Raw genomic sequence first — 12,105 nt, forward strand, 5'->3', positions numbered from 1 at the left:
GAAGTGGGGAGAATACAGACATAAAATTCAATGCATATCATACAAAATTAAGAAAATTGAGAGAAGTGGTAGGGTTGGGAGAGATGGGGGGGAAGATGAAAAGGGGACATAGATCAAGATGCATTGTATTCATAAACTTTTTTGTTGAATAGCAACTCCTTCGTACCACTATTAAAAGATAACATATGTGTGTATGTAAATCAACATATTAATCTGTTCACTTGTGTTTTATAAAACATTGGAACTAATATGATCTGTACACTGAATCATCTCCCATGCTGAGTTACTAGTTTTGTTGTTGTTACTGATTTTTTTAACCAAAACAAGTATTGTTATTGCTCACTTCTTTCATTTTTACCATTTACCCAGTTCTATGTAAACAAGGGCTATGAAGAGTGATCTGAATAAGAATTACTCAGAGATCACTGAGTTTATTCTGCTGGGATTTAGAACTGCTCCCAGGCTCCAGATCCTCTTATTCTTCGTGTTCTTGGTCATCTACATGGCCATTGTGGTGGGCAATGTCAGCATGGTGCTTGTCATTTCCATGGACTCCAAGCTGCAAACACCCATGTACTTCTTCCTGAGAAACTTGTCCTATCTGGATCTCTGCTATTCCACAGTCATTGCTCCCAAAACCTTAGCCAATTTCTTGAGTAATGAAAAGAAAATTTCCTACAATGGCTGTGCTACTCAATTTTTCTTTTTTGCTCTGTTTGTCACCACAGAAGGTTTCCTTCTGTCTGTAATGGCATTTGATCGATTCTCAGCCATATGCTCTCCTCTCCTTTACCATGTCAACATGTCCCATAAAGTCTGTGTTCAGCTGGTAACTGGATCCTACCTTGGTGGCTGCATCAACTCCATAGTACAGACAGGTTTCACCTTTAGCTTGAGTTTCTGTGGAGAAAACAGACTGGACCACTTCTTTTGTGATGTTCCAGCCCTGATTGGGATCTCATGTTCTGACACCTTTGTGAATGAGATTGTGCTGTTCATTCTCTCTGCTCTCATCATCATCTCCACCACCACGGTGATCGTGGTGTCTTATGGGTACATCCTCTCCACTGTCTTGAAGATTCCCTCCACCCAAGGAAGGAGAAAGACCTTCTCCACCTGTGGCTCCCATCTAGCTGTGGTAAGCATCTTCTATGGAACTGTCTTCTTCATGTATGCCCAGCCTGGGGCCCTGTCCTCTCCAGAGCAAAGCAAGATTGTAGCTGTGTTCTACACACTTATAATACCAATGCTGAACCCTCTGATCTACAGTCTGAGAAACAGAGATGTGAAAGATGCAGTGAAAAGAATCATATATGGGAAATGGTCCTCCCAGTGATATTTACAAAGCCATTGTATTGTGGACAAAGTATGTATGTAAGAGTTCTATTCTTGTTCTTATGAAATTATAGGATGTCCAGATTTTTATCTATGCTAACAAATATAATATTCTCACTTTTATGAAATAATAATTCTAATAATATGGATTCACACATCATTATTTTACCTTCTTAACATATAGATCCCCATTTTATTATATAGTAACTGTAATTACTGTTAGTGTTAATTTAAGTAAGAAGTAATGAAATAGTCTTGGGGCTGACTTGAACTCAGGATCTGAGTGCTTTCCCTGAGCTTTTGTGTTCAAGGCTGGCTCTCTATCACTAGAGCCTAAGCTTCTCTTATGACTTTTTGGTGGTTAATTGGAGATGAAGAACCACATGGACTTTCCTGCCCAGGCTGGCTTCACATTGAACTGCAGTCCTCACATCTCACCTTCCTGAGTAGCTAGGATTACAGGCATGAGCTACCTGCATTCAGCTGAAATATTGCTTCTTCAATGACATTACTCATTACTATACAATTAATACATAAATTCATATCTCCATGTGTAATCTGTATCTTTTTATGTTTTTTATTGTGAAAATACTTTACAGAGGGTTTACAATTACATGAGCAAGGTAATGAGTACATTTCTTATCAAGCATTGTTGCCTCCTCTTTTGTTTCCCCCTTACCATCCCTCCCCATGTCTCCTCTCCTGCTTCCCCCCCACACCGTGACAAACTTGTAATGTTAGTTTTTCAACATAATGTCTTGTACATCTCATTGTTGCAATGGGTCCACCTGTATCCCTATTTAAACAATTTGCTTTTTCCCTTCTCCGCCTCAAATTATACCAACATCAAATCTGTATCTTTTTATAAGCTTGAAATGCACTGTGTTTGTGGCAAAATGTAAGGGCAACAATGATATAGAACACTCCTGAATTAAAGTACGGGTTTCCAATGTTTCCAGATGCTCTCATCCTGGGAGGAAACACATGTGTTCACAGTAGATCCACAGTGTACTGTAAAGAGGCAAATTCATGTGAAAAATTCTAACAATAACAGTCTACTGAGATATATTATCCTCAGATGTTGTAATATATGGTTAAAAAATCTGATACTTAATAACCATGGAATGTGTAGCATACGTTATTGTATTTCCATTTTAAAGTGGGTAAAAATTGGAATGTCAGTAGATGAATTAATTTGTGAGAACCTTAGTTCTAATTTTTTATTATTTTATTTTCCACATTCAGATAATTTCTTCTATATATACATATTCTAGTACCTTTGGAATAGTCAGAAAACACAACTGCACAATTTTGAAATGTTTATTTTTAAAATAGAGGTGAAGACATAGAGAAAGTCTCGTAACAAAACGAATTTCTTATCATTATTGTGCCTATACTTAAATTAATTAATATAAAAGTTTTCTTTATGGTAAAGAGTGAAGCTCTAATTCAAGATCATTTTCACCTTCAACCAACTTTTTCAAAAATAGAGATAGGATATGAGAGTTTTATTTTGCTTTCCTTGGGTTTAATGTGTGGGTGTATTATATTATACATGTAGATATATGTAGATATTCGTACTTTAGTTATATATGTATATATATACATATGCAGATATATATACCTATATGTGTGTCTATGTATATTAATACTACAACAAATATATTCTTGTTTACTGCAACACTATTTACAAATGCCAAGTTATGTAATTAGTCTAGGTGCCAATTAACAGATCAATCAATGGTCAGTGGAAAATACAAATGTGAGACCTTTACACAATGAAGTATTATTATCAGCTTTAAAGAATGTTACTATACTATTCATAGGGCATTCGATGAAATGAGAGAACATCCTAAAAATAAAAATTATTCAGACCCAGAGGGATAAATGCCACATGATTTTTTTTAATGTCAGTTCTTAATGTAAGAGGGGAAGAAAGGGTTGAACAAGAATCTGGGTGTATGGTCAAAACACTGGGAGGTATAGGAAGGAAAAGAGAAGAAGAGAAGGGAAGATGATTGAAGCCCTTTATATGTGTGTTTAGTACTTGAGTAAAATTTACAAGAAAATGGATAAAAATAATTTTACAGTAGATGATAATAATCAAAATACATTATATGCATTTATTTTAAAAATTCACAATAAATGGAGGCTGGGAAGGTGACTGAGTGATAGAGTGCTTGACTGGCATGCATGAAGCCCTGGGTTTGATTCCTCAGCACCACATAAACAGAACAGTGGCACTGTGACTCAAGTGGCAGAGCACTAGCCTTGAGCTGAAGAGCTGAGGGAGAGTGCTCAGGCCCAGAGTTCAAGCCCTGCGACCACCTCAAAAAAGTCACAATAAGAGCTCCTAATTTGCACAACTAATATATCGTAGTAAAAATTTTAAGATATATAAAATGCAGGTATGACTTTAATATGGCCATTTCATTTCTTTTCATTATACCCCTCATGGTTATATAACTGGAAGTAATAGTATATTTTTCCTACTGTTTAAAGAAATACCATACTATTTTCCTTGATTATTATATTAATTTGCATTCCACAAATTGATATATTTTTTCAGTATGTTTACTATAGCTTAGCAAAAATAAGATCATGTGCTTAACTTCACAATGTTAATAAGTTTGGAGCAAAGTGAGGTACAGAATTTTCTAACGTCAATGATCATTGAAATTTTTAAAAAATTTTTCTTTCCAACAAGGATATTTTATTCTAGCATGAATAAATGTGATAACCTATTTTTGTATATACTTTTATTGTAAAAATAGTGTACAGAGGGATTACAGTTACATGAGTAAGGTAATGAGTACATTTCCTATCAAGCATGGTTACCTCCTCCTTTGTTTTTCCCCTACCATCCCTTCCCTCCCCACCTCCCCAACACCTCCCTCCCCCCACACCCTGAGTTGTAAAGTTCATTTTCAACATAGTGTCTTATACATCTCATTGTTACAATGGGTCAATCTGTATCCTTATTTCAGCATTTTGCTATTTCCCTTCCCCTCCCCAAATTAGAAAAATGTATATACAAGATGCAGAACACCGGAATCAAATACAGTGAAAACAGGGGTTATACCATGGGGGAAGAAGATACAAGAGAAACAAAAAAAAATCACATGGTACATTATAAATACGTTAAAAACAACAGCAAGAAAGATAAAAGCACTTGTGTCTCTACCTTGGGATTCATTTCCCTTAGCATTATCTTATATGTCATATGTACATAGCTTTTGATCTTTTCTGCTTGTCCTAGACTTATACTAGTTATTGAAAAATAAGGGAAACCATGGAACCTATGCTTCTTTGGGCTTGGCTTACTTCACTTAATATAATTTTTTCCAAGTCTTTCCAGTTCCTAACAAATGGGGCGGTGTCATTCTTTCTGATAGAGGCAGAGAATTCCAATATATATATCACATTTTCTTGATCCATTCATCTACTGAGGGGCATCTGGGTTGCTTCCATATCTTAGCTAAGGTAAATAATGCTGTGATAAACATAGTTGTGCTGGTAGCTTTAGTATAGCCTTGTTTGTGATCATTTGGGTAAATGCCCAGAAGTGGAATTGCTGGGTCTGCTTTCTAAAGTGGATGAACAAGTTTACACTCCCACCAACAATGCAGTAGGGTTCCCTTTTGGCCACCTCCTCTCCAGCATCTGTTGTTGATAGAGTTCTTGATTTTTGCCATTCTAACTGGGGTGAGGTGGAATCTCAATGTTGTTTTGATTTGCATTTCTTTTATGGCTAGAGAAGATGAGCATTTCTTCATGTGTCTATTGGCCATTCTTATTTCCTCCAGAGAAGTTTCTCTTTAAGTCTTTAGCCCACTTGTTTATCATTCAGTTGTTTCTTTGAGGATTTGTTGTTGGGGGATTTAATTTTTTGAGTTTTAAGTATATGTTAGATATGAAACTCTTGTCCATTTTTCATCACTCTTTTCTTGGATTTGAACTCAGGGCATCTCACACTTGCTTGGCTAGAACTCTACGACCTGAGTTTTGCCTCCAGCCCAGCTTGTTGCATGGTGTGGCTTTAAATAGTAACCCTGTCATCTCAATCCAAAGCAGCTAAGATTACTGATATGAGCCACCAGTGCTCTGCTCATTGTCCAGTCTTCACATTGTAGCTCACAGTTCCCATGTGCTATTTCACGTTCTATTTGGTATGATATTATTGCACAGTATATTATCTTGCTGCCCTCATCTTTGAAAGTTAAAAACCTAAATAAGACAATACGTTTAAAATGATATCCTTCCCTGGGCTGGGAAGGTGGCTCAGTGGTAGAGTGCTTGCCTTGCATGCATGAGGCCCTGGGTTCAATTCCTCAGCATCACATAAGAAAAAAGCCAGAAGTGGCGCTGTGGCTCAAGTGGTAGAGTGCTAGTCTTGAGCTGAAGAGCTGAGGGACAGCGGGCAGGCCCAGCGTTCAGGCCCCACGACCAGACCCAAAAAAATAAAATAAAGTAAAATAAAATTATATCCTTCCCTTATAAAAACTTGTGATTTACAGAGCAATTTTCTTAAAATTTTGGCTACAAACATTAGACCCATAGAAGGCAGGAATACAATGTTTACCTCAATCATCAAACACTATTCAGAAAATTCAAAGGAAAAGGAAAAATATGCTATATTTACATATGATATGGTTTTTCAACCATCCTATACCATATTAAATACTGAGTTTTAATTTTTATGTAACTTGTTATAGCCACAGTTATATGTTACAACTATGACTTTAGTAAGTCAAGTTTCCTCCTTTCTGACAGAAATATAACTCACTTAAAATAGAGAATTAATGTGATTGCTATTATCTTTGTATTTGTTTTTGCCATTCCTGGAGCTTGAGCTCAGGGCCTGTGCTCTGTCCCTGGGCCTCTCTATTCACAGTGCTAGCACTCTACCACTTGAGCCACAGCATCACTTCTGGCTTTTTCTAAGTAGTTTATTGGAGATAAGAAAGAGTCTCATAGACTTTTCCGCCTAGGCTGGCTTCAAACTTTGATCCTCAGATCTCAGCCTCCTGAGTAGCTAGGATTACAGGCTTGAGCCATTGGTGCCCAGCACTATTATCTTCTTATCTATTTTTATATCAACTTTTCTTTGAAAGACATACATCATTTGTGTTGGCTTGTCAGCTGTCACTCAGCGTTTAAGTTTAACAAATATTTATAGCTTGTTTCTATAAGTAGTGTATTTTTGCCTAACAGAATTACCTGTCATTTAGTTGTTATTTTATGGTAAGCAAATGATGCATATTTTTCAGAAAACATAATACTATCATTTAACAGATGACAAATAGGACTTTACCGTAAATTTTTAGAAAATGATATATATTTTATAGGTCCATATATACAATGATTATTTTATTCCTTCTCTCCTCCATTGGATTGTGGGTTTTTGAAGTACAGCCATGGACATAGACACAGACACAGAGCAATTGCTCAACAATATGACATAAAAATCATTTTGGTTCATGAATTATAAACTGGAGGAAAGTGTGGGAGAGCCTGTCATTGAAAATGCTTCCCTGGTGTTCAGAACATTTCCCACATCTGAGAATTTCAGAATTAATGATAATCAGGAAAATAAGAAGGGGGAAAAGAATTTCTAATTGAACAGTGTCTATTTTAGATTTTCTGCTGAACGTCAGTCCTGTTATCGTCCAGAGAGCTCTTTTACCTTTTTAATGTTACCAACTTTGACAAACTTACAAAGTAGAAGTTTTCTCTGATTATTTTTCCTTTTTCTCCCATTACGACATAAAGTATGTTATCAAAGAGAGAGACATTAAATTCCCAGCCAATGTTTTCCTTGGCGGAAGGGATATCCATGCCTTCGATTTCCCTCCCCAGGAGAGAATTTCTCTTAGGACTCATCCCAGATCTATTTCTTCATTGATTCCATGAACTCCAACAGGAAACAAGAAGCACAGAAAGAGTAAGACATGAGCTATCATTTGGGTTGCTACTAAGTTTCAGTCTCAGTCTAGTCCAGGAGGAGATGTAGGAAAACATCCCATTAAACAAAGGTTTGTTTCTTTAGTTTTACTTTCATGACTTTTTTTTAGTGGGGGGAGATGTACTTGAATTCATAGATGGCATGGCATTTATAAGGATAACTAATAAAAATAATAAAGAATGCCTCCTATTTGAATTTTTACGTTTTTATCTTCATCCCTTGATAGGAGCTCAAGAGTCTTGCACTTGCTAGAAAGCACTTTCACCACTTGAACAACAACCCTTTTGGCTGTAGTTGTTCTTGGAGAGCACCTTGCATTTTTTCCAGATGACTGCACACTGAGAGCCACTTATCAACGTCTTCAGCAAATGCAGTCCATCATTCATTCTACAGGTAGAAATGGGTTTTCTAACTTTTATGCTCGTGTTAGCTTTGAACCAAAATCCTTCAATTCTTTCTTGAATGCTTTGGATTAGACACCTGACACCAGGCTCTACCTGTTCACACCCCATTTTTTTTTATATAGTTTGGCCTACATTCTTAAACTGTGTTTCAATATTTCTACTGAAACCAGAAACTTGGTCGTGTGAAAAATCAATTTAAAGAAAACATGCATATTTGTAGACAAGAGGCCCTGCCATAAATAACTGTGTCCATTTCTTTGCTTTCTAATGTTGACCAGCCACTGTTTCTGTCAAGTAAATCCTTGAAACTTAATATTGTATCTAAATCAATTTGATTATAGCATACTTCCAAAGGTACAAGCTACCTTAAAATGTCAAAATTAGTGCAACCATTACATTGATAACAATAAAAGTTATAAAACTACCATTCTAATATAGAACTTATGTTTTTAAAATATATATGTTTTTAATATATAATTTATGTTATAAATATTATTTTTGTATAATTACACCATTTGAATAAATGTGTAGTTTTCTATATAGGTAAAAATTTCAATATTATATAATTTATTGATTATTGTTGATGCTTACTTGCCATTTTCTTGTAAATTACTGAATGCAATGCAGTTAAGTTGCTTAAGTTTCTTTTATTAGTTTCCCATTACTTTACTACATTGTATAATTAGAATCAAAATATCTCCATTGTATATTACTTAAAAATACATGCTAGTCATAACTATAATATAAGGCTAAATAAATATAATTGAAATTTGTGTCAGTACTGATTGCTTCCTTTCATTTTTTACCTTGATACTGTTTTTGAGCTGTACCATGTACCCTCTTTTTGCCATTCGCATGTTATCTTGTATATGTAATTACTTTTCTTCAGAAGGAAGCAAAATCTCTGCCAAGACTTTAGAAACCTCCTTGAGCATTGCCATGTCCAAATAAAGAAAAGTAGGGAGTAATGTCAACAATAAGAATTATGACTCAATTTATACTTATGAATTTATAATGTAATTTATTCACTATATTAAAGGTGGACAAATAAGAAGAAAAGAAGGAAAATTACCAGGAAGAAAAAAAAGAAAGCAGTAAGGAAGAAATCTGAAACTACATTTCCTTTCATTTAAGTAATATCAAAAAAAAACCTATGTAGAATAATTATACCAAAAAGAATTTTTAGTAATTATACCAGAATGAATTAATATCATCATAGGGAGGACAATAATCAAAAAAGAACAATGAAAGATAACTGTACAAAATAGTGGATCTTGGCGGAGGACCTCAGGGCTCTTTTTATTTAAAAAAAAACATGTTATAATGCCATATGCCATTTTTCTACACTAAATGGAAAAATTCTATCACCTTTAAAAAATGTGAAGTACATTATGCTATACAGGTAATATTAATGATAATATAATATGCTGTGTCAATAAAATTTATTATACTGTGTTTATAAATTGTGTACCCTGAGGTAGATTACTGCATCGATGTGAAATATCTTCATCTAAGCAAGGAAACTTAATGGCAATTGATGACAAATGTTGGAAAAAAAGTCATTTCTACTGATTCCATATACATTTCTAAAATCTTGATTTCTCCCCAAACAACCTTTCACAGGGCTGATCTCCATCCCTTGCAGGTAAGAATAACTGAAAAGGAGGGACTATCCGCTTGAACTCATCAGGAAAATTTTTTTAAATAGTAACACACTCTTGATATTTAGTGGCTTTTATAAAATACTGACACGAATATAATAATCTTTTCATCCACAGGCTTCATTGTGTGTTTTTCCTTTGTACTAAACCCAGCAGTCGGGTCATTCATTTATGTCATTTTTCCATTCCACCAGCTTTGCCTACACATCACTATGGACAATTTGTCCAGTAAGAATTACTCAGAGGTCACTGAGTTCATTCTGCTGGGATTTAGAACTGCTCCCAAGCTCCAGATCCTCTTATTCTTCATGTTCTTGGTCATCTACATGGCCATTGTGGTGGGCAATGTCAGCATGGTGCTTGTCATTTCCATGGACTCCAAACTGCAAACACCCATGTACTTCTTCCTGAAAAACTTGTCCTGTCTAGATCTCTGCTATTCCACAGTCATTGCTCCCAAAATGTTAGTCAACTTCTTGAGTAGTGAAAAGAAAATTGCATACAATGAGTGTTTGGCTCAGTTTTTCTTCTTTGCTTTATTTGCCACCACTGAAGCCTTTCTTCTGTCTGTAATGGCATTTGATCGATTCTCAGCCATATGCTCTCCTCTCCTTTATCATGTCAACATGTCCCACAAAGTCTGTGTTCAGCTGGTAACTGGATCCTATATCTGTGGAACTGTCAATTCTGTAATACACACAAGTTTCACTCTCACTTTGCGTTTCTGTGGGGAACCCAGGCTGGACCACTTCTTCTGTGATGTTCCAGCCCTGATTGGGATCTCATGTTCTGACACCTTTGTGAATGAGATTGAGCTGTTCATTCTTGCTTCTCTTATCATCATCTCCACCACCACAGTGATCGTTGTGTCTTATGGGTACATCCTCTCCACTGTCCTGAAAATCCCCTCTGCCCATGGAAGGAGAAAGACTTTCTCCACCTGTGGCTCCCATATAGCTGTGGTGAGCATGTTCTATGGAACTATCTTCTTCATGTATGCCCAGCCTGGAGCCCTGTCTGCTCCAGAACAAAGTAAGATTGTAGCTGTGTTCTACACACTTATAACACCAATGCTGAACCCTCTGACATACAGTCTGAGAAATAGAGATGTGAAAGATGCAGTGAAAAGAATTGTATGTAGGAAAAGGTTCTCTCAGTGATATTTACAAAGCCACTGTGTTGTGCACAAAGTTTATTTTGTATGAGTTGTGTGAAAGTGTAACCTATCAAAGCTTTTTATCGTTTGCAATATAATTTTCTTTTTATGAAATAATACTTCTAATAATATGGAGCCACACATCATTATTTTGCCTTCCTAGCATATATATATATATATCTTCAATTTTATATAGTAACTATAATTACTTGTATTGTTAATTTTAGTAGGAATCAATGAAAGCATTCTTTTATATGGGGTGTGTGGGAGGGACACAGTCCTGGGGCTTGGCCTCAGGGTCTGGGCACTTTCCCTGAGCTTTTCTGCTGAAGGCAAAACCTTCAGCTGCTAGAGCCGCAGCTCTATTTCTGGCTTTTTAGTGGTTAATTGGTGATAAGAGTCTTATGGACTCTCTGCCCTGCAATGATTCACATTGAGCTGTGATCCTCAGATCTCAGCCACCTGAATAACTAGGATTATAGGCATGATCTACTGTTGACCATCTGGTAATTTATTTCTTAATGGATAAGACTTGTTGTTATTGTACAGTTACTATATTAAAGGCATCTCTCCATGTATAAACTTTATACTTCTTACAAGTTGAAATACACTGAGTGTGTGTGGAAAAATGTAAGGACAATGGTGATTTAGTACACTTCTGAATTAAAGGCACAGGATTCCAAAGTTTCCAGAGCCTCTTATCCTTGGAGGAAGCTCCCGTGTTTATGGCAGACCCATACTTACTGTATGATACAAGAGGAATATTCACATTATAAATTGTGACAATAACAGTCTAAGACATATTTCTGCATGAACCTCAAATGTTACATTATATTGTAAAAAAGAAAAATAAACCCAGATATATAAGGACCACAAAATAGATTCCATAGGCTTTTTTATTGCTATTTGGGGGGGTGGAGATTGGATAACAACAGCTGAATTAATTTGGTAGAAACTAACTCCAGCCTGCTTCCAAATTTTTTGTTTTATTTTCAATATTCAGTTATTTCCATATACTCATATTCTAGTACCTGTGGAATAGTCAGAAAACATAACTGTGCAACTTTGAAATGTTTATTTATTTATTTTGGTCATAGGGCCTGAACTCTGGGCATGGGAACTGTCCCTTAGCTCTTCAGCTCAAGGCTAGCATTCTACCACTTGAGCCATATTGCTACTTCTGGTTTTTTCTGCTTATGTGGTGCTGAGGAATCAAACCCAGAGTCTCGGGCATTCAAGGCAAAGCACTCTACCACTGAGGCACCTTCCCTGCCGAAATGTTTTTTTTTGAGTCGATGCTATTACATAGAGTGAGATCTGTAATATAACAAATTTGAAAGTACTGCCATAGTTATTGTATCTTCACTTAAATTTAATTAACATCAAAGGTTTATTTTTCTTTACAACTGAAGCTTAAATTGAAGTTCATTTTCACTCTTAACCAATATCTTCAAACATAGAGATAGGGCACATGGCATTTATTTTTCTTGTGTTTGTGTACACACACAAACCATATATATGTACATATGTGTATATGTATATATGCATATATTTACATATGTGTTTATTTACATATGTATATAT

General features: G+C 35.7%; 2 protein-coding genes across 2 annotated transcripts; both read left to right on the forward strand.

Moving 5' to 3' along the window:
* The first annotated feature begins 388 nt into the window (after positions 1–388).
* Positions 389–1,336, forward strand: LOC105987004 (olfactory receptor 12-like). The gene has a single exon (XM_013018151.1). The coding sequence runs from the start codon at positions 389–391 to the stop codon at positions 1,334–1,336; it is 948 nt and encodes a 315-aa protein (XP_012873605.1).
* Positions 1,337–9,577: 8,241 nt separating this feature from the next.
* On the forward strand, positions 9,578–10,525 carry LOC105987012 (olfactory receptor 12-like). The gene has a single exon (XM_013018163.1). The coding sequence runs from the start codon at positions 9,578–9,580 to the stop codon at positions 10,523–10,525; it is 948 nt and encodes a 315-aa protein (XP_012873617.1).
* Positions 10,526–12,105: the final 1,580 nt, after the last annotated feature.

The sequence above is a fragment of the Dipodomys ordii genome, unplaced genomic scaffold (genome assembly GCF_000151885.1).
Source record: "Dipodomys ordii isolate 6190 unplaced genomic scaffold, Dord_2.0 Scaffold3, whole genome shotgun sequence".
NCBI classification, from domain to species: domain Eukaryota; kingdom Metazoa; phylum Chordata; class Mammalia; order Rodentia; family Heteromyidae; genus Dipodomys; species Dipodomys ordii.

Excerpts from the sequence above, each read along its gene's own strand:
- LOC105987012 (XM_013018163.1), top strand. The coding sequence starts at position 9,578 with ATGGACAATTTGTCCAGTAAGAATTACTCAGAGGTCACTGAGTTCATT.
- LOC105987004 (XM_013018151.1), top strand. The coding sequence starts at position 389 with ATGAAGAGTGATCTGAATAAGAATTACTCAGAGATCACTGAGTTTATT.